The 25,697-nt window shown below is 49.3% G+C and overlaps 9 protein-coding genes and 1 non-coding gene across 10 annotated transcripts; 6 read left to right on the forward strand and 4 right to left on the reverse strand.

Annotated features, from left to right (window-relative positions):
* Positions 1 to 178: 178 nt before the first annotated feature.
* BO79DRAFT_161172 (calcium-binding mitochondrial carrier protein) lies at positions 179 to 2,390 on the reverse strand (the record flags this gene model as incomplete). The annotated part of the gene is made up of 8 exons (XM_025679009.1): positions 179 to 698; positions 761 to 793; positions 847 to 950; positions 1,008 to 1,069; positions 1,121 to 1,740; positions 1,806 to 2,013; positions 2,111 to 2,191; positions 2,261 to 2,390. 8 exons carry the CDS (start codon positions 2,388 to 2,390, stop codon positions 179 to 181), a joined length of 1,758 nt encoding a protein of 585 aa, XP_025534154.1.
* Positions 2,391 to 3,079: 689 nt separating this feature from the next.
* ssn8 (cyclin-dependent protein serine/threonine kinase regulator SSN8) lies at positions 3,080 to 4,239 on the forward strand (the record flags this gene model as incomplete). The annotated part of the gene is made up of 3 exons (XM_025681821.1): positions 3,080 to 3,239; positions 3,299 to 3,508; positions 3,564 to 4,239. The coding sequence occupies 3 exons, from the start codon at positions 3,080 to 3,082 to the stop codon at positions 4,097 to 4,099; spliced, it is 906 nt and encodes a 301-aa protein (XP_025534155.1). The 3' UTR covers positions 4,100 to 4,239.
* A 4,745-nt stretch (positions 4,240 to 8,984) lies between these two features.
* On the forward strand, positions 8,985 to 9,935 carry BO79DRAFT_68922 (DUF4452 domain-containing protein). The gene is made up of 2 exons (XM_025689610.1): positions 8,985 to 9,418; positions 9,539 to 9,935. The coding sequence occupies exons 1-2, from the start codon at positions 9,128 to 9,130 to the stop codon at positions 9,851 to 9,853; spliced, it is 606 nt and encodes a 201-aa protein (XP_025534156.1). The 5' UTR covers positions 8,985 to 9,127; the 3' UTR covers positions 9,854 to 9,935.
* Positions 9,936 to 11,944: 2,009 nt separating this feature from the next.
* Positions 11,945 to 12,817, forward strand: BO79DRAFT_183214 (uncharacterized protein). Its single transcript, XM_025680263.1, has 4 exons — positions 11,945 to 12,019; positions 12,178 to 12,372; positions 12,454 to 12,566; positions 12,630 to 12,817. The coding sequence occupies exons 2-4, from the start codon at positions 12,213 to 12,215 to the stop codon at positions 12,738 to 12,740; spliced, it is 384 nt and encodes a 127-aa protein (XP_025534157.1). The 5' UTR covers positions 11,945 to 12,019; positions 12,178 to 12,212; the 3' UTR covers positions 12,741 to 12,817.
* A 167-nt stretch (positions 12,818 to 12,984) lies between these two features.
* On the reverse strand, positions 12,985 to 14,111 carry BO79DRAFT_211978 (syntaxin family protein). Its single transcript, XM_025683110.1, has one exon. It carries the CDS (start codon positions 14,049 to 14,051, stop codon positions 13,269 to 13,271), a length of 783 nt encoding a protein of 260 aa, XP_025534158.1. The 5' UTR covers positions 14,052 to 14,111; the 3' UTR covers positions 12,985 to 13,268.
* A 608-nt stretch (positions 14,112 to 14,719) lies between these two features.
* On the forward strand, positions 14,720 to 16,122 carry BO79DRAFT_161129 (putative TRAF-like signal transducer; the record flags this gene model as incomplete). The annotated part of the gene is made up of 2 exons (XM_025679006.1): positions 14,720 to 15,271; positions 15,379 to 16,122. The coding sequence occupies 2 exons, from the start codon at positions 14,720 to 14,722 to the stop codon at positions 16,120 to 16,122; spliced, it is 1,296 nt and encodes a 431-aa protein (XP_025534159.1).
* A 758-nt stretch (positions 16,123 to 16,880) lies between these two features.
* Positions 16,881 to 16,953, forward strand: BO79DRAFT_t259. Its single transcript has one exon. It is a non-coding gene; the product is annotated as a tRNA-Lys (tRNA).
* Positions 16,954 to 17,293: 340 nt separating this feature from the next.
* BO79DRAFT_248887 (Het-C domain-containing protein) lies at positions 17,294 to 20,080 on the reverse strand. The gene is made up of 4 exons (XM_025685748.1): positions 19,888 to 20,080; positions 19,685 to 19,832; positions 19,468 to 19,626; positions 17,294 to 19,405 (listed from the first exon to the last, which is right to left on the reverse strand). The coding sequence occupies exons 1-4, from the start codon at positions 19,982 to 19,984 to the stop codon at positions 17,365 to 17,367; spliced, it is 2,445 nt and encodes an 814-aa protein (XP_025534160.1). The 5' UTR covers positions 19,985 to 20,080; the 3' UTR covers positions 17,294 to 17,364.
* Positions 20,081 to 21,485: 1,405 nt separating this feature from the next.
* Positions 21,486 to 22,773, forward strand: BO79DRAFT_278041 (phytanoyl-CoA dioxygenase family protein). Its single transcript, XM_025687855.1, has one exon. It carries the CDS (start codon positions 21,639 to 21,641, stop codon positions 22,590 to 22,592), a length of 954 nt encoding a protein of 317 aa, XP_025534161.1. The 5' UTR covers positions 21,486 to 21,638; the 3' UTR covers positions 22,593 to 22,773.
* Positions 22,774 to 22,845: 72 nt separating this feature from the next.
* Positions 22,846 to 24,367, reverse strand: BO79DRAFT_204954 (class I SAM-dependent methyltransferase). The gene is made up of 3 exons (XM_025681822.1): positions 24,075 to 24,367; positions 23,139 to 23,846; positions 22,846 to 23,089 (listed from the first exon to the last, which is right to left on the reverse strand). Exons 1-3 carry the CDS (start codon positions 24,111 to 24,113, stop codon positions 22,850 to 22,852), a joined length of 987 nt encoding a protein of 328 aa, XP_025534162.1. The 5' UTR covers positions 24,114 to 24,367; the 3' UTR covers positions 22,846 to 22,849.
* Positions 24,368 to 25,697: the final 1,330 nt, after the last annotated feature.

Below are 25,697 nucleotides of genomic sequence, written 5' to 3' on the forward strand. Positions count from 1 at the left end.
ATGTCGATGTGCCCGTGGGGGCATTATGGGTATCTCAAACGCAATGTCTAAAAACGGTGGTAAGTAGAAGGAAATGCGAGAATATGGCGAAACAACTGGTAAAGTTCCAAGCCACGGCATCAATACAGCCAACTTTGTCTGAGCGGCAAGACCCCGAGACTTGTTCTGCAAAAGCCGTCTATTTCAACCCGAGCATCCGCTTCGAATTTTCATAGACGACATAGCTGATGGACACTGCAGGCGCGACCTTGAGAAGATTCGGCGTCAGCCCTTTGTAGAATCCACGCAGTCCTTCGGTCTGTATAGTCTTGCGAGCGACGTCTCCAATGCCGTTGTAGGTCGCGGGATGCAGAACGGTGCCCTGGGCTTGCATTCTCGTCCTGAGAACGTTGAGCGGATAGACAACCGAAGCGCCAAATCCTCCACTCATAGCGCCAATCGCTCCGGTGGTGAAGTTGTTCAGGGGCACGTCGTCCTCATGACAATTGTTCAGGCGAGCTTTCCGCGCTATTAAGGCTCGCTTCATGTATTCGAAAGTAGACAGATCGATGGCAGCGTAAGGAAACATGCCAACAAGACCAAGTGGCAAGCCACGGAAAAAGCCAAGTAGGCCGTGCTTGCACCACACCTTTTTGAACGTAGCTGCGATGAGCTGGTTTCCCTTCAGGCCACCTTCGACGGTGTCACACTGCATGCGACTAATAGAAAGTTAGTTTCGTAGAACGAGCGAAAAATACCAATGGCTGAGGACATGACTTACAACTTCAAGGTATCAAGAGGGTAGACGAAGCACCTGCATATGCGTTAGATCGGCTATATTGATGGAATTATGCTACTGCGACGTACTGTGCAACCATTCCACCGCAGCCTCCGGACAGGAACTGCGATACAGGCATGAGGCGTTTGGGGTCACCATGGCCCTCCAGGCGGGCGAAAGCACGTTTTGCAGACTGTCGCACGTCAGTCACATGAAGACAAGTTTGGGTTGCATCGAGCAGTTAACTCACTTCATAAGCACCGAACTTGATGGCTGACTCGGGCATGACTTTTACAACGTTCAGACCGTTGCCTGTGACAGTGAGAAATATGTCATAACAAGAAAATTAACGAAGAGTCTTACCTGCGAATAGACTCCGGATACCGCCCGCACGCCACAGATCTTTCACAGCTTCGACGAGGGTTTTCGACGCCTTCCCCGCTGCACGCAAAGGAGCGCCATCCTTCGCTGCGCGGACAGCTGAAGTTTTCACGCCGGTCTGAGCAATGAGATAGACCTTAAGTCGGTCTAAGGGTGCGGTCGCTGTCCTGGACACTGCGCCTGCGATACCACCGGCAACGAAGTAACCTAGTTGAGGAGTGCTTTCGGTCAACTTCTGTTCATAATATCGGAAGGACATCCACATGGCGACGATCCTGGGTATGGGCAACCACTCCAGTTCCAGGTCATTGTCTAAGGGTGTAGAGTCATCCTCAAACGCGACCCCAACCTTGGACACGCCGGGGGCTTCCGCGTAGGCTGAAGGAATCAAGAGTGTCAAAATGTGCACTGGGAAAACGTTGGAGAGGAGGTTCTGTAAGGCCAAGATATAACGTTTAAGAAACGAGTGGTCTGTACCTAAGCCCTGCAGATCATTGATGTGGACATCTCCTTCCGGGTTAAGATTTCCCGTGGCGGTGTAGTATGACAAGACAGCGCGGAGGTTTGAGGACGAGTAGGCCGGCAGGAAAAGAAGAAAATCCCTGGATACCAACAGGTCATTAGCTGGAGACTCCAGACACCTTCAGCTGACCGCTATAGTACGTACCTCCACTCCGCATACGAGATGACGCCATCTTTATTGCTATCGACCTCCGCGAAGAATTCTTCCAGCCTTGCGTTGGAGACCGTGACCCCGGATTTCGAAAAAGCGGTCTTGAGCTCATTCTTATCGATCTCGCCGTTATGATTGTGGTCTATGCTCTCGAACAGTTGCCAGAGGCCGATTTCGGTATGATCCACGAAGGTCCGGAATTCTGGTGAACATTAGGTTGGAAAAACGACTGGCGTCTATGGCCAGTGACACTAAGGAGGATATGAGACGCTATGGGGGGGTGCGACGCATGATCTTACCAGGATAATCTATGTAGCCATCCCCGTTGGTATCCACTGCCTTAATGATATCGCGTAACATAGGGTCCGCATTCTTGAGTGCTGTTGCATCTCAAGCCGTCAGGTCATCTGCATCGAGCCGCACGGGATCATGTCATGATCGTGACTTACGGTGATCGATCTTTTTTAGTCCTTTCTTTAGACCATTGAAGTCAAGATGACCTTCACCCTTGGTATCCAAGCGCTGCCAGAGTTGGGCGACTCTCTGGTCCCGATCTTTTTGCGACTCGCCAGTGTCCATGTTCGGTGAAAAGTGATTCTTATCACAACTGCGTCATTATTTTTTTAAGGAGGGGTCGGCGGATTTGAAGAGGAGAGATTCCCTGTCGCAGCAGGACAGAAAGTGAAGGTGAGTGAATAATTTGGGCATCGAAAATCACTGCGGTGAAATTATGAACGAAGTGTTAATCCGGTGTTCATGATTGTCGATTCAAGGTCAGCTGGGGTGAGGCCGACAGCCGTGAGAAATCCAGGCGCGATGATTTGCTTTCCTTACAACATGAACCGGAAGAAAACTAGACCCCGGCCCGGTCGTCACCAAATCTCCCGGCTATTCCCGTTTAGGCGCCTTTCACTCCCGCCTTTCAACTCTTACCTCCAGTTCGGCCCCTTCGGAGTCCCATCTCCGACCTGCACAACATCAAACCTCATCTTGACTCCGATTGCTAAAAAGGGGTGTGTGTTGCCTTGATTCAGGCTGTTACCTCCCTCATCGGTTCATCTTCCAGCTGTCTTGAACTAGTGGGTCGTATACCATACCAGCCACACTTCTACAACCCCCCTAACGGATGCCCAAAGCCAACTGGATAATCTGTACCCATCCAGCACCTCTTTAAGCCCAAAGGGAAAAGCACTATAGTGGCTGTTGCTACCTCTTCTATACTAGATTAATACCCCACACGATACCCCTTTCCCGCTAGACTCCCAACAATGGCTGCTAATTACTGGGCATCAACTCAACGCCGACACTGGCTCTTCACGAGAGAGAAGTTGGCGGAGATTCGGGAGAACTTTAGAGAGCGGGATATGGTCGCTCATAGTCAGTTTCCTTTGCCGGATCAAAGGTTACTGAACATCTATTTCAGTCAACGTAAGATAACATAGTATATACCCTAAATCGGTGGGCATCCGAGCTCACCAGACCAACAGAACTCATCAAACTGGGGAAACGGATGTCTACTCGACAACAAGCACTTGCGACAGCGCAAGTCTATGTCAAGAGGTTCTACACCAAGAACGAAATTAGACATACAAACCCGTATCTTGTCGTCACTACTGCCTTCTATCTGGCTTGTAAAATGGAAGAATGCCCTCAACATATTCGATTCGTCGTTGGAGAGGCTAGAGGTCTCTGGCCAGGTACGGATCACTCGCATATATGCACCCTGTGCGCTTCCCGCTGACATGGCTACAGAGTTTATTGCCCCAGATGTTTCCAAACTAGGGGAATGCGAATTCTCTCTAATATCGGAGATGAACTCTCAGCTTATTGTGCACCACCCATATCGAACATTATCCGAACTTCAACCCGAGCTGTCACTTACGTCAGATGAAGTTGCTCTCGCGTGGTCTGTAATCAACGACCACTATCTCACCGACCTGCCGCTCTTGTATCCGCCTCACGTCATCGCTGTCATGGCGATTATCGTCGCCGTGGTCTTCAAGCCCAGCCAGACGAGCTTTCACGGGTCAGCAGCACCACTAGCCAGCGCGATGCGCGATGGCGGCATGAACATTCTTGTCGCATTGGGGGAGAAAGGCGGCAACGGCCCTCCTCCCCGCATTCAGCGACTTATAGGATGGCTTGCCGAGAGCGAAGTGGACATCAAAGCCGTCATAGAGTGTACTCAAGAGTTGGTATCGCTGTACGAGGTCTGGGAGCAATATAGCGAGAAGCATTGCAAAGAACTTCTGGGGCGGATGGTGAAGAGCAAGAACCTGGACAAATGAACATACATTTCTCATGCACATACATAAGGTTTTCAAGCGGCGTTCAAGGGGGGTCAGTCATGTTATTACGAAAGCATGTCATGCGCGAGCGATACTGGTTTTTCAGATCCATATTTCGGGTTTCGGCTGGTTGCAGATTGTTTCAAATCAGTTGCATTATCGCATAGTCCAAGTGGATGCCATGGAGAATATAATGAGATACTATAGATATATCATAGCGAACAAACAGATTTCACAGACACAAACGCCCGTCCTCCCTCCGGACCAGACTGAATATCCCGCATGTCGGTAGCCGCCTTCAACATCTACACATGAAGCACTGTACTATTTATCCCACCTGTAAGCCACGAATTCCATGCAATTCATTCTATCCCACTAGCATACAACACCCCATTGAAGCGCTACTCCCTGACACATACCCAACCCCAACCCATCTGTATCATATCCAAGTAAGTAGCACAAACCAACCCACCCACCCAGCAACTAAGCTTCCCAAATCCCCACCACCAAGACCCCGTAAGAACCCAATAGCAAACAATCTCAGATAGAAACAAAATCTCCTCCTGCATCGGTACCTGCCTAGTGCCTACAGTCCGTCCTACCCAGCTGTCAGAATGTGTGGAATTCCTCCCTCTGAGTCAGTCAGTAAGCAAGCCAATGTTGAACGGCATGTATGATTTGACTTTCAGGTCTACCAAGGTAAGTTCTATCTAGCTAGCTGTTTGCAGTAGTGTTTACGCAGTCACTAGTAGTTAGTGCCCTTGTTGCATGCCGATGGTATCTAACTATTACATACATACATCCTTGTAAATGAGCGTATGTATGTATGTATGTATGTGTATATGCAAGTCCTGGTTTGTTCCTAGAGGAAGATTCTGGAATGCGTGGGGAATTTGCATTCTGGCATGTGGTGGTACTTAGCCTAGATAGCTACTACGTAGCTAGGGATGGGGGGGAAGGATCGAAGGGATGTATGTTATGCTTGGGTGTGTGGATGTCAATCCGGCTGTGTAAGTACTGTACGTGATTTAGATGTGACTAACCACTTTGTTTGGGTGAATCGGGCTTCTGCGTGACGCTATTATGCTACAAGATTATCATGGTGGATGGATGTATCGGGTATATCCGTTGAATGTAGTATGTAACCTCTAAGCTTTTTTCTCCTCTATCTATCCTACCACTAGTTGAGAATTAACCTTGCACGGGGAACCGATCACGCAGTTCAGTCAGGCAGTAGTATTGACAATTTAACCCGGGGCTTACAAGGTTTATCCCTCGAAACTGGAAAGCTATTTCAATTGAGTTTCAGTCCAATTGACCCGTTAATAATCTCAATTTACTCTCCCGTTTGCAGGCGTGACACAGGTACCACTTCAGCCATGCACTCTGTTCTGCTTCGCTGATAGATCCATACATACATGAACGCTACAACTCAGATCCCCTTTCAGCAACTGAGAATATGATGTCGTTTATTGGACACCTCTAATGCAACATGGGCGCTTCCTGAGACCGTTGGCCAGACTAGGCAGGAAGATCGTGTTTCATATCCCTTGCTTCGGGGTACGTATGTGGGCGGAGATACACTTGCGCACAACTCCAGTCTTCTTGTTGAGGGGCGAGTACTTCCCGAGACGGATGGACAAGGACTATCGTCCTATACACAGGCGAGATCAACAAATATTCCGGAAATGGCGTCTGGAGTGCAGCAGATCCCGCTTCACGGCCCCCCCGCTCATCAAGCCATGTACGTATACTTGTGTACACTCCAGGCCGTGTTGCGGGCTGTGTATCTAGCTAGGCCTTTTCTTCATAGCGCTGCAAGACATTCCTCCCAACAAGGGTTCTTTATGAAATCTGTTAAAAGAGAAATACCAATTCAATACCAAGAATACCATACATACGGCAGGGATGGAAAGAGTCCGATCATAGTTAGTAGCGGCATCGGATGCCTCGAGGCTACTTTCTAGTTAGTATTTATCGGCAAAACTTACTTGCTGTATGGATCATCCCCCATAAGCATGATCCAGTGACTTTACCGGATTTTTCTCAGTGCGCCCCTGCCTTGGGCATCGAGATGCACCTATCATGAGATGAAGATCATACAACAAGGTTCCTGGTCCCGAGAGGGGCAACTCCAGACTGCGTTGCAATCCCCATCTACCGAAAGGGCGGTGAGGTGGTCAGATCTTAGCAGGGACATTATCTTGCCGAATGGGATCAGAAATCATGTCTCATTGGGGGGGGGCTGGCTTCTCAGCAGGTTTATTTAGCACAGTTTGGACACGGGAGAAAAGTGTGAGAAATGAGAATACCACTCTGGCATCCATGGCTAGTAATGCCCAATCGCTTGTGCAGACAAGAAAGCGCCCCCATTCCATCCCAGGTCGCTTGAGAGTGTGTACGTTCCTCCTACCTACCCTCGGGACTGCATCCTGCAGTAGTCTGCAGGTTTGGAGCAGCTGTGACCCTGCTAGCATGCGTTCTAAGCCCGATCCATAATATATTATGCTGCCATGGCTGTTCCAGTAGCCGCCATCATTCCTACCGGTCTGTTCCCTTCCCCCCTCCTCCTCCCCTAGATGCATCCCCATCCTGCATTTACGCTACCGTTGACCAGTGATACGGCGTTTCAACCCCTGGGTTTAGCGTGTGCACTGGAGGGTCCAGGCGTCGGGGAAGACAGACCGCAAACTTGTTCTGCGTTTATTGGAAACGAGTACATACTGTAGATAATGAAGTACACCTATGTGTCGTGACAGCAGATGGGTTTACGGAGGATACTAAAATCTACATTGCTGCTATTCTTGTGAACGTTTACTGCATGGAGGAAGGTGCAGGGCCATGCAGTGGTCGTAGCGCTTGCCCCATGTGGATGGATGGGAAGACAAGGGAGCAGATCCTTAACAATGCAGAGCAGCCAAGCCCAGTTCAAGATTCGGTTCCTTTGTTGACGGCGTTCTCCGTACCTGATTGATTTTTGAGATGAATGAAGAAGAGGGACTCAAAAAACAAACAGTGCCTTATACGGGCATAAATGCTAAACGAGAAAATCATTTGTTTGTTTATTACTATTCCGTAATATATTTCTGGTCCGAAAGTACTACTGACAATAGTATCAGCTGACTATCCGCTCAAAATGGAGAAGATCCAGATATTGAAGTGGAGGATTAATTTCTCTTATGGAATACTTGTCGAAGCCGTCGAAGGGTGGCCATGGCAGGAGCTGCCCGTTATTAATCCCATTAGTTAATGACAATCTTCAATGGTTGGGGGGAAATGACAAAGTAAGATGGCCCGAGTCCCGCCCGCCCACTCTAAGGAGGGCGCCTCTCCCTGAAAGTTGAAGACAAATTAGGGGAGGAGATAATGGGTAAACGGCAATAGTAGGTAGGCTTAGAATGGAAAAGGAGCGCCCCCCGACGAGACCAAGTGGCACGGTTCAAGGGAAAGGTACCGAGAATAACAGCAACGAAAAAGAGGGTAGCTAGTCCGGTGGGGCTCACCACATTTTTTGCAAATCATTACCCGCAGGTGTCGTAGTGGGCATTTTGCCTGCTTGCCAGCGCATGCCTGTCTTCGGAAGTGGGAGCCACATACTACTACTGTGTACTCCCTCTTACCTGCCCTTTCCCTTTCTGAACACGAAGTGATTGGGGGGTTCGATACCTGACGAGGTACAGGTACGACGGGAAGGATCCTCCTGGTGACCTTGAAAACGACCCAACACAGAGAGAGAGAGCCACTACAGAAGCATTGCCACGATGTTCTTTGCCATCGCCATCGTCATCATCCATGCATCCGCTGGTGGGCGAGATGGATCGATTGATACTCCATTAGCAGTGCAGATCCACAGGTCTGTAAAAGACAGTGTTCTCTATCTAACGGCAGTCTGCATCATACAATTAATGAATGTATGTAAGTAGGCATCATTGCACCATCATCTGTAATACTCATGGGCTGTTCATGACGGTAATACAGCCTTAAAGTCCAGGCTGAGACCCGGTCTTCATCCGACAGCCGCTTGCACTCGTCACGGTTAGATCGAGTACACCCATATATTAGGCGTCAAGGGAGAGGGTGCGCCGTTCCATTCCTGAAGGGGACTAGATCGCTTCCTTTCGACGTCACTAAGGCCCGCTTGGTAGCCGATTAGAGCAGTCAAATTCGGTGTTTTATTGGCCAAACTGACGGTGGCTGCCATGAGCCCACTACAGGGGGATATGATTGGACATCGGGGCATTAACTTGCCACTGGGGATCCATTGACAGGGATCTGGTTGGTCCTCACCCTGCCCTAAAACTGGGTGCGTGACCAAGTTAGCGCGGGAAATCTGGGACTAGGATGTTACAGACTTACAGACGATACCACGGATACTTTACAGGCGCCTCGGCGAGGGAACCACTTGTAACCAGTAATGTCCTTTCACTCCCTCCATACTCGTGGATGCCACCGGTAGGAAAAGGCTGTGTGTGTGTGTGGTAAGTACGGGTCACGTATGTTCCCTTGCGGATCTCCACCGACGTGCACTTTTGCTCAGCCCCAGTCGAATCACAACTGCAGCCCCTCTTGCTCTCAGTCTCTCGCCTCCGTCCGCTCCGGGCGCTGCGACTCTTTTCTCGCTCCCGGTCTTCTTTTCAACTCTTGTCCCGCCATCCGTTGATGATTCCCCATCCCACAACACTAATCGCAAATTCGCCCGCCCCCCGATCTCTTACACTTTCACTCTCGCATTCACTTCCCATTATCTCTCTCCCATCTTTATCCCACAATCTTCCACTTTTCTTCCTTATTTCAAATCCGCTTCTCTTGTTTCCGCACACTGCATTCCGTCCGACCGCTTGTCATTCTTCTACCTTACTCCGTCTCTTTTCTTTGTTACTCTAGTCCGTCCGGAGTTGCGTACTGTCGGGATTCCTGAGCGCTGGTCTTTGTTTATATCCGCCCTCGAATTCCTCAGCATACCCTTCCTACCGATATAACTTCGCTTTACCTTTTGTTGCGTTCGTTTCGCCACAACCACACAACAAAATGTCTACGTTCTTCTACGGTCACCAGCAACAGCACCAGCACCAGCAACACCCTCACCACGGTGCTGCCGCCCACATGGCCAACTCAAACAACCACCATGGGGGTCGTTCCCGTCGGGGACCCAAGATGGCTGCCCAGAATGCTCAGCGCCAGTTCAGAGGTGTCAAGAGCATGCGGGAGCTTGCTGAGGCCCCTGCTGTGACTGCTTTCCGTGCCCGTTTCGAAGCTGGACGGTCTTTTGACCTGGATGACGACCTGGAGTTTTGCCCCAGTCTCCTGACGGAAGATGATGTATGTTTGTCGAACCCGGCCTAGCACTCCCTTCCTCTCTCTCCAGCCGTTCGTACTACGGATATCTTGGCTGCCGACCCCGTACTTTGATGGAACAGCTTGTTGACCCCTGATTTACAGCTGCACTCCATTCACTCTGCTTCCTCGGATCGGTCATCTCTCTCCAGTGGATCTCCCGATACCTCTCCTCTCCAGCATCAAATCCAGCCTGTCCAGCAGGTCACCCCCTCCATCTCCCTGTCTCCTGCCTCCAGCAACTCCTATGTTCACTCAGGGGTTAGCGGTAATCTTAATCACGTGAACTTCCAGCAACCGTCCGCAGTCCGCACCCGCAAGGTTATCCCGATCGTCAACCCCAATACTGGCATGACCTTGACGAGCCCGCCCACGTCGATCTCCCCGGCCTCGATGCAGAATGCCCAACGTCGGTGGTGAGGACCGCGATTCTGGCAAGTCGCCGTTCCATTCGGCAAAGGGCCGCTTAGGCTCATAGCATGTTCACCACGTTCGTCCGGCTTCTGCATCATCGGGCTCCCTAACCGCGGGTTATAATTGTTACTGCTTTGTTTTGCTTTCTGTTCGACACGGCCATCGCATTCTTACGATTCGACTGATCTTCCCTTCTCCTTTTTTGGCTTCACGAGCGCAAAAACAGCAAAGGATAAACCAGTGTTTCTCTGTATATACACCTTACTTCGATGACGACTCGAGCAACTTATACCTAGACTGATGCTTTCGGCTTCCTGCGAGCGACGGCGCCTGCGATATTCGATTTTTGCATTCCACCTTAAACGATACCTTGTTTTTATCTTACGGTTAGGGAAACCCTTTTGTGCTTTGACCTCGAGTTTGGGCCGCGATGATGTATAGAAAGCGCGGCGATCGGCCATTCAGGCGCGCATCTATGGACCGGAGTTGCTTTTTTGGTTTCCCACGGCGGCTATGCCAGATTTGCTGTTGGCGGTTATACCTCATCTTTTCGGCTTGGTGTTTTGTCAGATTTTTGGGTGGGATGGATCATTTTCTCATGCTTTTCAGGGATTTAGAAAGGCGGAAACGATATATACGTCTGCATTGATTGGGCTTTGCTGAGTTGTTTGGGATGTTTGGCTGGTTTCGACCTACACTTCGCATATGTTTTCATTTCTTGAAAAATTCTGTTTGTTATACCATGTATATGGGTTGGTTGGGGAATTGGTGACACGCGGTGCTTGTTACTTTTCAGGTCAACTGGCTGTGAAAATCCATGGATTGGATGAGGAGTTTTTCTTTATTTCCTGATTTTTGCTAGGGGTCACACTCGCCTTCTTTCGCGAGATAGACCAACTGTCTTGATGGGAGTTGTCAGTTGACGACATAATTCGCTTCTGTTCGCCTCCACGTTGATTCGTTCGGATGTTTTCTTAAAGTCATGTTCTTCGACTCCTGGGGACTCCCGGAGAATGTGATGCAGTGTATGATCTTCCTGATTCTGTTCGCTTCTTGGGTATTCCGTCTCTTACCATATCTCCTTTGTCTATACGCTTATTGGCTGGAACTATGGGGGGTGATGCCTATACATAGTTGTGAAATTAGCTTTGGACTCCATTCAGTCGTGAGACTTTTCAACAGTAGATGTAGGGATGATAGTAATTTGGTGATAATTGCAGCGTTGTAGAAATCCGCCACATGACCTCATAATCTGGGGTGATATCGTATCATGCAGGTTGCAGATTGAGGGGCAATAGAGTATAACGGTTGCTATCGCAACGGCTACTAGCTTTTGATGAAATAGTAGTTATCAGATTGCCATATTTTAGTTGGGGTTGAGTGGTCGACGTTCGATGCTGTTCAGAGGCCCAGGCGGATATATATTCGTAGGCCCTGTAACGGGTGTGAACCAACTCACAACGTTCGCAAAACCATAGCATTGAGAGCATCTGAATGCAGCGAATACATTCAAATGATGAGAAAGCAGTAGAATATTTAGATAATCTCTTCCTCACTCATGTGGTGATCGCCTACTTATCTGGTTGTAATGGCATAGAGGGAGTGGTTCAAAGTACGTGATGTCATATCCTTGATTTGCGGCCTCGAACCTGGAAGACACTGAAGTCTCTTGCATCCAGAAACACTTTCTCCGAAGACAGCATTCAATTTCATCTCTTTACTTATACTACAAAATCAGCATAAACAGTTACTATAGTATAAAGAACAGTCTCTTTACCCAAAAAAAAAATATCACTCAACGATCCCCGTAGGTAAGAATGAATGATGGAGATACCTTTGGTAGACTACTACTACATCCCGAAACGCATCAGACTCCATGACGTCACCGCTACTACAGCCAGCAATTCGTCCCAAAACTGGCATTGAGTAATGGCTGCCAACTGATTCACCCGAGGTCGAACGGGACTCTCTTTTCCCTGAAATTGATGATTGGTAGCTGGAAGGAAGTTCTCGCTTGGGGAGGGGGAGGGAATCATTTAAAGTACATAAGGCCGCCGCTATCCATCCTTTTCTAATCTATCTATCATCCAGTTACATCTAGAGATTGCCACTTATCAACACATTTTATCATATATCCATCGTTGGGATTACTGAGACTACTTCTTGAGAGTTGTAAGTACACTGCCATGCACAATTTATCGAGAATGGTGGTTGTTAGGTGTGGAAGAGATAGCTTCGTACTACATACTACCTACCTCTCCCATAACTAACCATCCATCCCTCTCAATTTAATAAGAATTAGACTAACAACATCATCAATCTCAATCCAGATACAACAACTACATCTACAACTACAACCACCAAAATGTCCTTCCTCACCCCCATCCGCGCATCTACCCTCCGCCTCTCCCGCCCTGCCTTTGCCTACACCACCACCACCACCACCACCACCACCTCTCCTGCAGCAGCAGTAGCAGCTCTCCACACCAGCATTCCTCGTCCAGGCTTGAAGGAATCCGATCACAGTGAGTCCAGTCCAGTCCATACCACCCACCAACTCTTCCCAGCCAGAAGTATCCTCTAATATAATTGAAAATCAATACCAGACCGCGACGACCTCGCCAACATCTACGAGGCCGAGAAACACGACCAAGTAAAGAGCAGCAAGGAAGGCAAGGCCAAGTGGAAGCAGGAAATCGCTAGTGATAGTGAGGCGTCGGTAGGTTTTACTCAACTTATATTACCAGCTTTCTGATGCTAATGTATTGTTTCAATGAAACAGGTCAAAGCCGATCGCGGCGAAGTAGACAGTGATGATAACAACTTTGGAGCCATGCAGGAACGGACGAAAGGGTTGCCGAATAGGGATGGGCCCGTGAATAAGACTCAATAAATTGTTTTACTACTACTTGTTTACTTAAGGGATGGGTTCTGAGAATGCTATGAAATGAAACTGTTTTTTTTTTTTTTTTATTCATGTTGTTTGTTGTTCCTCGGTCGGGTGGCTGGCTTCTTACGAGTTGTTGGGACTGACTGTGATATGATGGGTCATTTGTTTGTCTGTGTACGAAGTACTTCTGAGGGATATATTACTACTTCTATAATATGGTATCAAAAGCAGGAAATTGTATTCGGTTCTGCTATAGAGTAATTCAAAGGAATGATATATAGTGTATTCGAAACAGATGCCGGGTGGACTGTAAAAGTGTTAAAGCTGCAAGCAAATATACCTATTGTAACGCCACAGAATCCCTTCCACCAACCCGATGGCTTAGTAGTATGGACAACTCCAATTCAACGCAAATAACGCCATTTCGCCCGGGGGATCATCAACAGAGTACTCCGTAGTAATCCCGATCACACAACAACAGTGTCATGACAAGAAGTATCATATACGAGAGGAGGGGGTCCACACCCACACTCATTTGAGCAGGACGATCAGTATGACGAGGACGATGATCAACCCGATGATTGTCATCATGCTCCAATTCTCACTCGCACTTCGCCGAAATTTATCCAGCCGGCGTTTGGCCTTGTCTAACCGACCCTGATGCCGTTCTACATGGCCATCCATGTCATCCAGCAACGCGACATGGCCCTCAAGTTCATCCCCAATCTGGATACTGAGTTGGTGTTGTCGTCCGATGGATTCGCCGAGTCGGTCTAACTGCTCGTCTTGGTCGCGCATGATCTGCTCATGATGATCGTAGACCTGCTGGTTGGACATGTCGGATGTGTCGACGCCCTGTGGGGAGGGCGAGTCGCGGTATGGCTGGAAAAGGTTGCGGCGATTGAGATCGTCCTCTTCGGCGGCGTTGTCCATGAAACGGACTGATTTGGAAGAAGGATGTTGCGGGACGGGCTGTTTCAGGTCCGGTGATGACTTCTTGATGTTGGTGAACTCGACGGGATCGTCCTCTGCTGTGGCATCCGAGCCGCGGAATTGGGATGTCAGGTCTCGATACTGGGAGTATAGGTGGTCGAGCTGGTCTCTCATCTCGGTGGCGCTTTCATCGTTGGCTTCTTCTAGTCGTGCGCAGTCGGATTCCACGGCATCGATGCCCTCTTTCAAGGAGTCGAGGGAGCGTGAGATCTCGCCATCTTGACTATTGGGTTCTAGGTCGAGCGAGATGGCTCGTTGCCGTTCGAGGAGCGATAACTTGATATGGTCGGCAAGGAGCAGGAGTTGTGAAGGGTTTGGCATGGCGGAGAGGGATATGATAGTGTTTGAATATGCGTGAGGATGGTATTGGGGGAGAGCCGGATGGGGGGAAGAGAGAGGAGGGTGGACAAGGCTGTGAGGTTGTCTTAGCGTCGGTCAAGCCCAGGCAATGCGGAGATGTCGGAACCGCGGCGACTTGCAGATGAGTACAGTACATCCACGCAGGGACTGCCAATTGATGGAGCAATGAAGTGGATATTGCTGAAGCCAGAGGACCAGCCCGGGTGGATGGAATGGATACAACCCAGAGGGCCTCGTTCTCGGCAGATCTGCCGCTTCCGCCGCCATCGTCTCCATTTCCCATATCTCGCCGTCATTCATGGTTATCCACATTCATTCCTCTCTCTCTTGCCTTTCCCCCCGCAATGGCCTCACTTTCCTCACGTCCACCTCCTGCGGCCACTCTCCCCCCTGAATTTTTGTTCTTCTCTTGGTCAAACCTTCCTGTCAGCCACTGTGTAACTTTCTGAGATACATGGGCGTTTGCTTTGTGCTATTGTTTCATCATCCCGACCCCTGTGGCATCTGGACGGTCGGTCCCTTCATTTCTAGACTTACCCCCCTGTGCAGGACTACATCGATCGGCGCACGAGCCCGTGGCTTGACAATATAAGCTGAACCCTTCCTGCGTGGGAAGGGGGTTTGGAAGTATGACATCCATCACTCTCGACGAGTCGCTCGCGATGGAGGCGAACTGCGACCGAGACGAAGTTGTCGACTTGCGCTCACTGGAGTTGGTCTCCAGCTACGATGACCACCTCATGTGCCCGATATGTCACTGCCCTTTTGTTCGCCCCGTGCGTCTGCAGTGCGATCATGTCTTCTGTCAGAAGTGCCTAAACACTGCCATCACTGCGTTCTCCCCCAGTCCGTTTTCCCCCGGTCGAGACGACTTCACCTGTCCTACTTGCCGGACCCCAACGAAGGGTGTCTACCTCAACGTGCCTCGTCTGCTACTCAATATGTGTGATGATATCAAAGTGCGATGTCCTTTTCGGGATGAAGGTTGCGAGGAGATTATACCAAGAGGGCACATTCAGTCTCATGTCGACAAGTATTGTGGCTACAGACTCATGAAGTGTCCGGATAGCTCTTGCAACAAGAAGACCCGGAAGAAGGACCTCAGCTCTGAGGGTCGGTGCTTGCATGAGCTTCAACGCTGTCTGCGATGCGACGAGTACGTCGCGGAACAAGACTACGAGGTATGGATGTTGCTTCCAAGCCATATAACATTGCTAATCAAGTTCTGCCACAGGAACATGTCAAGGATCTATGCCCCAGTCTCAAAACAACATGCCCCGACTGCCAGATAAACGTTTTACGTAAATCACTGCGAGAACACATCGACTCATGTCCCGAGGTTGTCCATCCTTGCGCGGCATCGAAGTACGGCTGCCCCGTCAAGGTGAAGCGTGCGGACTTGACGACACACGAACAGACCTGTCCACTGATAGCCATGGGCCCGTACTTTGAAGCGCAGAATGCACGACTCGATTCGCTTGAACTTACTATCCGCCACCTTCAACAGCGGAACGAGATCTTCGAGGACGGAATTTCCAACATCCGATCGACATTAGCCCAGTCGACTCGTACTCTAGCCGAGCAAGACTCCCCGACAAATTCCGACGCCCCTCGTCGACGAGATTCGACCAGCAACCAATCTCAGATCGACAGCTCCAACCTCTATACCGCCACTACAACGAACTACTTGCTCTCTCTCCATGAATCTCTCCGCGAGGAGGTTGGACAGCTCTCCAACGCCATCACGGATCTAGACGCCCGCGCCAGCATGGCTCTCATGAACGAATGTCTTCGCTTAAAAGAAGACATGGCGCACACCAACGCAGCCGTGGGCAGCATTCGCATGCAGGTGCAATGGCTCCTGAACCCCCGTCTGCATCAGGGCCAGCGAGCAGGTGCACGTCCAACCAACGCCAATGGCAGTAGCAACCCTGCGTCTGCATCAGGGCCAAGTAGCGCCGCTGGCCCATCTACTGCTTTTCTCCGGCCTCGGAGACTCAGCGATAGCGGACGAGAGGGGACTAAACTATGATTGACAACAGTTGTCCACTACATTGTGTCCTTTAAACAGGTACCGGCGTTTGTTACTTCGACTCTTTCTTCTTCGCTATCCACTTGGTTTGCCCATATACATGTGGTTAATGATCGGTGCTTGGCGAATCCATGGTTGCGACATGATGTGATATGATATCCTTTGCTTTGTTCTTTGCCCTGGTCCGGTTCTGGTTGTTCTTCTCTTTCCATACCTGCAAGTGCAGGTCATATGTGGTGTGGCTAAATGCCTTTATGTGCACACAACTACAGAATATCCGGCTGCGATATATCCCATCATGATGCACTCTTGCCATGTATGTTGTTGCACTGTACATATGTTTTACGTTCTGAATTGTATATACTAGACATTCCGGGTGTCTCAAATCAATACTTCAATACATGAATCTACACAACATCCACTGAATAGCTTGCTACTAGACATCATTTACCACAAACCAACTATACCAACAAGGAGATAATCCCCCAAACACCTAACCCCAGCACCATGCGGACTACAAAATACAGTATATCCTATAGATTAAATTAAGTAATAATAATTTTCCAGATAATTAGATGAGGTTCGATGTTATGTGATTCAATCAGCGGATATATCTCGACTTTTGGAAAACACCTATTTATTTATTTGTTAATTTGTATGTAGGTATGTACTCTCGACTCTAACATTAAACCTAAATCTTCCCCCGATAATTCCAAAGATTTATAGAGGTATTATAGAAAGACAGTATCACCGAACTAGCCCGGCTAGCTCAATCGGTAGAGCGTGAGACTCTTAATCTCAAGGCTGCGGGTTCGAGCCCCGCGTTGGGCTTTCTTTTTTGCTTTTTCTTTTTCTTATCTCTTTTTCCCCCTTGCCCCACTAATTAAATGTTGAGAATGACTATTAATTACTTACTAGTTACCTACCTACTACTATTAAATGAGGTGACTGCTTGTAAACGAATTGATTTTCTGTCTTCTTTCAGCGATAGTGGAGGACTACGTGGTTGATAGCTTAATTAACTAGTAAGGTTTGTTCGTGTGTAGGAACATAGTGTAACATTATTCTATGTGAAGGGATTGTTCTTGCTAAGGGACAGACACTTTACCAGCTTTCAATTTGCTAGAGGGTATTTAGATGCTACATGTCTACGTCAGGAGAATGCTTTCTGCGAGAGGCATCAATAATATCAGTCTATTGCTTGCTAAAATAAAGTAGTACACTTGCTAGCGTAGCGATTCATCAATAGTTCCCCCCATAGTAGTCCTGACTATGTCCGTTCCCACGTCCATAACTGGAATAAGAACTGTAAGACTGTTCCTCGTAACCTCCAGGCGGGCCCGGAGGAGGAGGGGTGCGACCAGGCGGTGGGTAATGATGGTGGTGACCATGATGATGCTCTCCATGATGCCTTCGCTGACTTCCATTGTACTCATCATAGCCGCCGTAGCTGTCAAAGCCAGATGGGGGAGGAGGGGCTGGCTGGTATGATTGCTCCTGGCTGTGATGATACTCACTCTGGCTTTGGCTTTGGTACTGGTGCTGGTAGCTGCTGTACTCGTGATGCGAGGACTGGTGATGCGTAGTATATTGAGACTCTACACGAGATTCATACTGACTTGGGTTCTCGGCTTCCTCGGTCTCGCCTCTCGTGCCTCCACCTACCATCAGATTGGAGAAGGCGCTGTTCAACTTGTTGAGATTGGACATCCCCGGGATGGGAAGGCTGGACAGCTTGTCCCAAGGGAGAGGAGACGAGCCTTGCTGCTGCTGCTGCTGAGGCGGACGCTGCTGTTGAGATCCGTGGCTGTGTCCTGCAGCACCAAATCCACCACCACCGTGTGAGTGTGAATGGCCCCCTTCCTCGCCGGTGCTGTTCTTTCCTTGTCTTACTCCCTCAGCGCTGAGAACATCGTTCAGATCAGCACCACGGTCCGGCCTGGAGTCAACCCAGGCCTGCACGGCTTTGAACATTGTGCGGTGGGCTTCGTTGTTCATGTTGCGCAGAGCCGGGTGATGGAACACCTTCAGACAGTCCTCCAATACCTGATCATCGGAGACGTCCAGGTTCTGCCAAGCGTACAGAACCCGAGGTGCGACGTACTTAAGAATAGCGGAGGCAACATGACCGGCTGGCTCATTGAGAATGTTAGAGAAGTGGTCCTTGGAGAGTAGCGAATGGGTAGGATCCGTGCAGTTGGGGTCAGTCCACGGCTCATACTGGTGCTTCCCGGAGGCATCAATCACACCGGAAGATCCAGCTTGCAAAGATTTGGAAGCGGCGTTGATGAGGGGGCGGATGAACGGTGCCAGCAGAGACATAACGAAGACGGTCAACGTCTCAGTGATCTTCTCAACGATTGCCTCCAAGCCGGGGATCTTCTCGATAATCGATGCGAGCTTGCGGACAACTTTGTCTCTGAATTCAAGAATGGGATAGATCTGAGCAATGGTCTTGCTGGGATCAAAGTCCTGTAGAGCAGATTCAGACTGGGAGCTCTCTCCAGGTCTTTCATTCTCGTTAGCTCTGTAAGTTGGGACCTCGTCATCGAATCCTCGGCTACGCGGAGCGCTGTAATCATCCACCTCTCTAGAGACGCCGCGCGTAGTGTAACCAGAACGAGCACCATAAGAGCGGTTTGCAGACTCCTGAGCTTCAGAGCGACGCTTGAGCTCCTCCGCCTCCTCCACCAGGTCCTTTGTCCCGGGAATATTGCCCAGAAGACCAGTGAAAGCACCAAGAGACCCGCCAGAGGAGTTTGCCTCGGCATCTCCGAGCGCAATGTCCATCTCGTTGACCTCCGACTGAGTAAAGTGATCGTTGGCTTCTCCCAGCACAGAGTGGAAGAAATCAACCATACCAAACGTTCCAGTCACAAGCGGAAACACATGGTGGCCGCGAATATTCATCTGGGTGTCCACACCAGTGTGAGGGAAGACATTGCGGAAACCCATCTCACGGAGCGCAAGTTCGATATAGTTGGTATGCGCTGCGAAATCTTCCAACGTATGGAGACCTTGGCCCAGGCACCGAAGCGCTTCACAGAGATCTTCCTCGTTTCCTTTCCTGCTTCCATGGGTATATGTGCGTCCGTAATGAATGCTGCGAGCCAAGCTATACTTGATGTAAGCGGCGCTGGTAGCCCATCCGCCCTCCTCGTTCGCAATGTAGTTCTTCATTCCAGTTTCGGGGTCGATATCCAGCTCAACCTGGCGCACAGGGCCCCGCAGTCGTTGATCGAACTCGCGAGCATCCTGATTGTCGGCATAATCCTTGGGGTTACTGCGCAGATAAGATCATAAGCATACATTCGACAAGACATAAAAGATCGGAGAACGACATACTCAATATGCTCCTCAGGACGATAAACACCTAACCTCTCCGAAGTGACCTCAAACTCAGCCGTCGCATAGCCAAATGTCATGAACGACAGAATCCAGACCAGGATCCGAATGGTCTCAGCCGGGAGACTCTTCAGCGTACCGACGTCCATAGCTTGTGAGCTAACAGCAAAGTACCAATTAGCATGAGTTACCATATAATGAGGGCGGAAATGCTCACTAATCGCGCAACCAGTTACCAAAGTACACGCGCTTGACCATCATGGAGGTCCACTTGTGGCCCTTGATGAAAGCGATGGTCTTGAGCATGTCCTCGATATCTCCATGGCGCCAGTTCTTGCCTTCAACGGCGGAAATAGAAGCGATGTCTGCGCGTGTTAGCAAATTGATGATGTATACTAAATAAAGCAGGTGTAAGCTTACTTCCAGCCCCAAAAGCCCAGGCCTGGGTGGGGAGGACAACAAGCAGCAGACCCAGAACGAGCAGGGCGTGAGTGCCCAGACTCATTCTCGGAGCCATAGCTGTAGGTAAAGTTCTGCGGGTGATGCAGGAGAAAGAATGGACAGGAAAGAGTCTAGAAGAATGACAGGCTGCAGAGGGGGAAGACGTGCATGCAGAAGCGAAGGAGAGGGGGTAGATAGCAAAAAGGAAAAAAAGCCGAGAGTTATCTTATCTGCAGAATCAATAGACAGAAGGAGCTAAGCTGCTACTAGTTGGACAAAGACAAAGCGGGCCAAATTGGGAGAAGTCCAAACGGCACGAGAGCGAGGGGTACGTAGTCCGTTAGTAGTGATTTGATGAACTTGTGTGTCATCGATCTGCAACCGGTGACCAAGCTAGAACTAGATTGATACGAAGTAGATCTAAGGAGGAGGAGGAGGAGGAGGGGAAGGAAAGACCCTGAAAAAGCCCCGCCATCGAGTCAGTAGGAGACCGGATCATTGCGATGATGATATGATTTGGTCGCCGGTGGCTTAGAGGCTGTCAGCTCGACTGTGATTGAGGCCCTGCCACCTTTTCAGATGACACTTGCCAGCTGAGAATTCGCATACGATAAATACAAGCGAGGTGGTTTGTTTTTCTTTTCCGTAATAATGCGGTTTCAGTGGGAGCCATGGGCGTTGTCGGTGGCTTTGCTTGGCATTACTCCATCTGACCATTGTTTTGATGTTTTTCTCAACGGAGATGAGGTAGATTTTCGTATCTACATACAATAAACAACAAATACAGTAGATACTGAGAACAGCCACAACACTAGTAACCGCTCCCCAGCATACATAAAATACTTATGACTGTATCAGTCTGCACCCTTTCATCCGCTCAGTCACCGCAGTCACCGCTAACAATCGGAACGGGACTGCCAAGTGAAGACTTTCGTCATATGGTCCTTGCTCTGTTGATCGTCATTCTCGGATGTTGGGAAAGTGGGCCCTTTTTACCAGCCACTGTATTGGTTGTGTGATTTGTTTCGGTACTGTAGGCGCTGAATGTGTAATTTTCATCAGTCATCGTGACTGAAATGTCCGGAGAGCAATCAATGAAAGCAAATCATTGTGTATGACAATAAATACTGTTTATTTTAAACGACAAAATATACTACTTATATACAACTTTGTATGTTAACTTAGATAACCACTAGTCAATCACACAATGTAACCATGGAATGAAAGGTCAGTGCAGCTTACTGTCACTAAATCTTCCCCCCCCGCCCTGATGACTGATCATCGATCAGGGATTAATTAACTAATTTGTGCCCGCCGCGGGGTAATCAATCAATCAGCGCCGGACTTGAGCCCATTACTCAGACTTACCCCAATAACACTAGTTACAAAGTACTAGTTAACAGTGATCTCTTCAATGCTTATCAGACCACAAAATTGAACAAGTGGAAGGGTAACATGTGGCTGACAGACAAGGTAGCATCGCGTATACCACATTGTTGTGTAATGGGAACAACATCCCCCATATACCAGTCAACCTTCGAATAATAAAGACACCTTATATATACCATTGTCCCAATCCCAAATCCACTATCTATTGTAGTCCAATTCCAGTGGAACAACAATCTCTTCTTCCCCGCCTAACTTATCTCCCCGTCATCACCCCGACATAACCACCACCTCACCTCAACCACAACCACCACCCCCAATCCAACCCACCACCAAAACCAACAATGACCTCAACCCCCCATCTCACAGCCCTCCAACGCGACGGCTTCGTAGTAATCCCCTCTCTCCTCACCGCGGACGAAATCGCCCACTACCGCACCACAGCCACGCACGCGACCACACTCACGCGGACCGGGAAATGGCCACACTTCCGCACAGTACCGAAGCAATTCCCACCATGGCCGACGACCCCTCCTCCCGCCTCCGAAGGCGGAATCTGGGGTGTACAGCACCTCCTGCACCCGGAGATGCCAGGACGGAGTGAATTCGCCAAGTTCTATTTTTCCGAGAAGGTGCTTGCCGTGGCGGAGGAACTACTGGGGTTGACATCAACCACCAACACCAACAACACCAACGGCGATAGCGATACTCCCGAACCATTGGTAATGGAGCTCTTCAACCTCCTCGTCGCGCCGGAGACCAAGGACTTCGAGCTGCGCTGGCACCGCGACGATATCCCCGAGACTGCTACCCCTGAGGAAGAATTGAAGATGCTGCAGGATAAGAGTCCGAATGGAAAACAGTCGCATGCGCAGTATAATCTGGCGTTGTGTGAGGATTCATCCTTGATTGTGATTCCGGGGTCGCATAGAAGGGTGCGCACGGAAGTGGAGCGCAATGCGGCGCCGTATGAGCCGGAGTTGCCTGGGCAGTTGGTTGTCCAGTTGAAGCCCGGGGATGCAGTGTTTTATGATAGTAATATTTTGCATCGCGGGGTGTATAAGTGTAAGGAGGAGGGCGGGGAGGAGACGAGACTGACGTTGCATGGGAGTTTGGGGTTGAATGCCCCGTCTGAGGATAAGAAGGTGAGGGCTACGGCGGTGTTGCAGCATGGGGTTGGGGCTTGGGTGCATCGCGAGGATGCGGCTTTTGGGATTGGGGAGAGGCCGGAGAAGATGCGGGCGAATTTGGTGGCGATGGGGAGTGGGGAGGGGGTTGGGTATTCTTTGCAGGGATGAGAGGGTGCAATTGGGGTAGGGTGTTTTGTAAATAAGAGGAAGGATGTGGATGTAAGGACATTGTCCCACCGAAACTTCTATTCATTAAGCATGCATATGCATCGAGCTCGAATATCAAGAACATTCATATATATGCCCAGAAAGAGGGTATCGTCATAAAGAAGAATAATGTACCCGCCGCTATTTTGACGCCAAAAATGAAAAGAGCATAGGCATAAAGCATGTCACGGCCGTCACATAGTCTGATCGTATCGTCATCATCCGTCTAATGGTCGCTGTCCATACACATAATGGAAGAAAATGTAGATATGGTAGGTGGAACTTGCAAGCTCCGCATGCACCTTCTTCACGAAGGCTTGAGCTTCTTCATACGTGTATCCCAGGACACGAGTCCAGAGAGCTAGCGAATATGGCTCGACCGAGTCATATAGAATCAGTTTCCCCACTCGTCCGATCTCCTTCAGACGAGGGGACTTTGGCCACGTGCCTACAGGACACTACTTCAATTAGCTGAATTCGAAGCCAAAAAGAACTGTAGAGACCGACCTTGTAAATATCGTCCACAACATTGACGAAACCAGCGCGTTGCATGTAGCCTTTCACTTCAGGAGCAATGTTCATGCGCCTCCCGAATTTCGTACTCGACTCTTCCAACTTCTGCTGCAGTTCCCTTACCATAACAGCATCTTTGCAGGTGCCGTCATCGGAATGTACCCAGGTCTCGGATTCTTGAATTTCGACCCAGCCGCCGGGCTTCACATTCTCGTAAGCCTGACGAAGGAGCTGGCCCCAGTCGGCGATACTGCCACCCAAGCTGCGAGCATGGATATAGTCGAAGGGTTCATTGCCGATGTAGGCCCAATCACTTTCCGCGTCATCAACAAGAAAGCTGCAGTTTGGCGGCGCCCACTTGGGCTGAATCGGACTCAGGTCGGTGCCCACGATCTCCGCGTTGGGAAAGTCTTCGGCCATTTCCAGCGCCCAGATGCCCGTCCCCGTGCCGATATCCAATATGCGCTGGGGTTCGCCTATCGGGGCGCGATATAAATCACCCCCCAAGAGGAGCTTGAAGGCATGATGCATTAATGTGAGGCGATCCTGCTCTTCTTCGTCGTTGGGCATGGGATATTGCCCATAGCGATAGGCGTGATAGCGGCGGCCATTTTCGTAACAGTAATCTCGTACGGATGAAGTTATTGAAATATTGGATTCGATGATGGATTGCTCATCTATGAGGGAGTCTTCGTCGCTTGTCTGTAGGAGTCAGTTTAGTGGCCGCCTTTGAGCATAGAACTCTGAAGTGAGTGCTCTTTGGTATTTGCAACACAATCAAATCATAACTCCTCAAGCATCGCGTCAAATCGTTCGATGTCTCTCAGGCGAAGTGCTGAGTGGCTGCATAAACAACCGGAGATGCACGCAAACAAAACAGAAAACACATAGATTGAAGTATAATTGTCGGAGAGATAGGGGATGTCCTACATCTACCTGGATGTGTTCCTCCGAATCTGGCTGTGGCATGTTTGAAATGACGGGCGGAGACAATGCGGGAGGAGGGAGGGGAAATGGTGTGAGGAGAGAGTGAAAGAGAGGGAGACGAATAAGTGGGATCTTCAAAAGATGGCACCCGCAGCTGTGAGCTTACAACGGGGGAACTTGGATAGTACTTAGCGAAAGAGAAGAAAGTTGTAATTTAAGTGTAGACAAATAAATAAGTGACGGAGCACAAAGAAGTGGGAAAAGAAGTAGAGCAGAGGTTAGAGCAAGAGCAGAACAGAACAGCAATTAACTCCACTAAAAAGAGAGAGAGAAAGAGAGCTTTGGGAAATGGCTAATTGACTAGTCAACTACTACTACAAGATAGGATAACTAAACTTCCAGGTAAGATACGGGTAACTGCGGCACGGACAGGGGGAGGCGGTCCCGGGGAACAGGCCCTCGGGTCGGTGAGCACACAATATTGGAGGTAAGTAAGTAAGTAAGTAGCTGAAGGCTACTACTTAGCTTGGTGCCAGGGCTCTGGGTCGGGGTTGACGCCCGGTATTGCTTGGTATCGTCAAGTCAGTTTTTCAATTCCCGTCTTGTTGGTAACCACCCATTCCTTCTTTCTATTGGTCGGGTCTTTTCCGGACAGGCCATCCATCATATTAACTGTAACCATGGCAAATGGATCAACTCTCCTACTAAAAATGTATCTATTTTCAAACTACTAACTCTCTTTCTCGCGCAATTAGCCCATCCACACAAGCATAGTTAGATGCTTTCCACAGATTGGTCCAGACAGCCCGCAGTTGCTAGTTACTAGTGTGTGCCCTAAAAAGAATTTGGAATTGATTCTCTCCCTATCCCCTCTCTCTGGTCCCACGCTAGTTGGGATCTCAGCTGCGTAGTTTATGTAACCTCAGACAATTTTTCTCCGCACGCTTGGGCTGTGGCTTGTTGCTAACTACTTTGTAGCTAACTTTACCACAGAAGAAGACAAACAACGATAAAATGGAGATAAGAGGATGACACTCACCACCATATTATACATTACGGATAGAAGAATAAAAAAAATAGTAAAACCATCTCCGATCCAAATGTCCATAAAGGAAGACAGTAAGGCTATCCAGCCAAGCGGCCCCCCAGCCCAGCCCAGGCCAGCCCCGCTCCCCCGTGACGGCTGGTCCCGTTTCGGGATCCCAATCACGCCAGTTGATCAGCCACTTCATCGCATGCAGCTACTACTTACTTACTATCTATCTATCTAGACTAGGTAGATAGATGAACCAACTAAGTGCTGATGCTCTGGGTCGGGTCTTTTCATCCTAGATACTACCTACCTAGTCACGATGGGTATCTCCCACTAACGATAGTTTGCGCGAAAAATGGCATGATTAATATCATATGCCTAACAGTGAACTAAGCGAGAAGATGTCAGAAGCAGATGTGGAAACCAAACCTACTTACACTTCTTTACCAGACTGGTAAGTCCAAGGACAAAATAGCCGAGGACAGAAAGACACACAAACCCCAATACTTACTACATACTACCTACTATGCGATGAATGTGAAACATACACAGAAACAGACAGTACCTACCAGATAGTAGTCCTTATCTAACTC

Source organism: Aspergillus costaricaensis (genome assembly GCF_003184835.1).
Source record: "Aspergillus costaricaensis CBS 115574 unplaced genomic scaffold BO79scaffold_58, whole genome shotgun sequence".
Taxonomy (NCBI): Eukaryota; Fungi; Ascomycota; class Eurotiomycetes; order Eurotiales; family Aspergillaceae; genus Aspergillus; species Aspergillus costaricensis.

What these genes read in the sequence shown, in the direction of transcription:
- BO79DRAFT_68922 (XM_025689610.1), top strand. Translation starts at nt 9,128, where the DNA reads ATGTCTACGTTCTTCTACGGTCACCAGCAACAGCACCAGCACCAGCAA. An exon ending in GTCTCCTGACGGAAGATGAT is followed by an intron (nt 9,419 to 9,538) that starts GTATGTTTGTCG and finishes CCTGATTTACAG; the next exon opens with CTGCACTCCATTCACTCTGC.
- BO79DRAFT_248887 (XM_025685748.1), bottom strand. Translation starts at nt 19,984, where the DNA reads ATGGCTCCGAGAATGAGTCTGGGCACTCACGCCCTGCTCGTTCTGGGT. An exon ending in GGTAACTGGTTGCGCGATTA is followed by an intron (nt 19,627 to 19,684) that starts GTGAGCATTTCC and finishes CTTTGCTGTTAG; the next exon opens with CTCACAAGCTATGGACGTCG. An exon ending in CGTCCTGAGGAGCATATTGA is followed by an intron (nt 19,406 to 19,467) that starts GTATGTCGTTCT and finishes TTATCTGCGCAG; the next exon opens with TAACCCCAAGGATTATGCCG.
- BO79DRAFT_204954 (XM_025681822.1), bottom strand. Translation starts at nt 24,113, where the DNA reads ATGCCACAGCCAGATTCGGAGGAACACATCCAGGTAGAT. An exon ending in AGGAACACATCCAGGTAGAT is followed by an intron (nt 23,847 to 24,074) that starts GTAGGACATCCC and finishes TGACTCCTACAG; the next exon opens with ACAAGCGACGAAGACTCCCT. An exon ending in TTGTGGACGATATTTACAAG is followed by an intron (nt 23,090 to 23,138) that starts GTCGGTCTCTAC and finishes TAATTGAAGTAG; the next exon opens with TGTCCTGTAGGCACGTGGCC.
- BO79DRAFT_211978 (XM_025683110.1), bottom strand. Translation starts at nt 14,051, where the DNA reads ATGCCAAACCCTTCACAACTCCTGCTCCTTGCCGACCATATCAAGTTA.
- BO79DRAFT_183214 (XM_025680263.1), top strand. Translation starts at nt 12,213, where the DNA reads ATGTCCTTCCTCACCCCCATCCGCGCATCTACCCTCCGCCTCTCCCGC. An exon ending in CTTGAAGGAATCCGATCACA is followed by an intron (nt 12,373 to 12,453) that starts GTGAGTCCAGTC and finishes AATCAATACCAG; the next exon opens with ACCGCGACGACCTCGCCAAC. An exon ending in CTAGTGATAGTGAGGCGTCG is followed by an intron (nt 12,567 to 12,629) that starts GTAGGTTTTACT and finishes TCAATGAAACAG; the next exon opens with GTCAAAGCCGATCGCGGCGA.
- BO79DRAFT_278041 (XM_025687855.1), top strand. Translation starts at nt 21,639, where the DNA reads ATGACCTCAACCCCCCATCTCACAGCCCTCCAACGCGACGGCTTCGTA.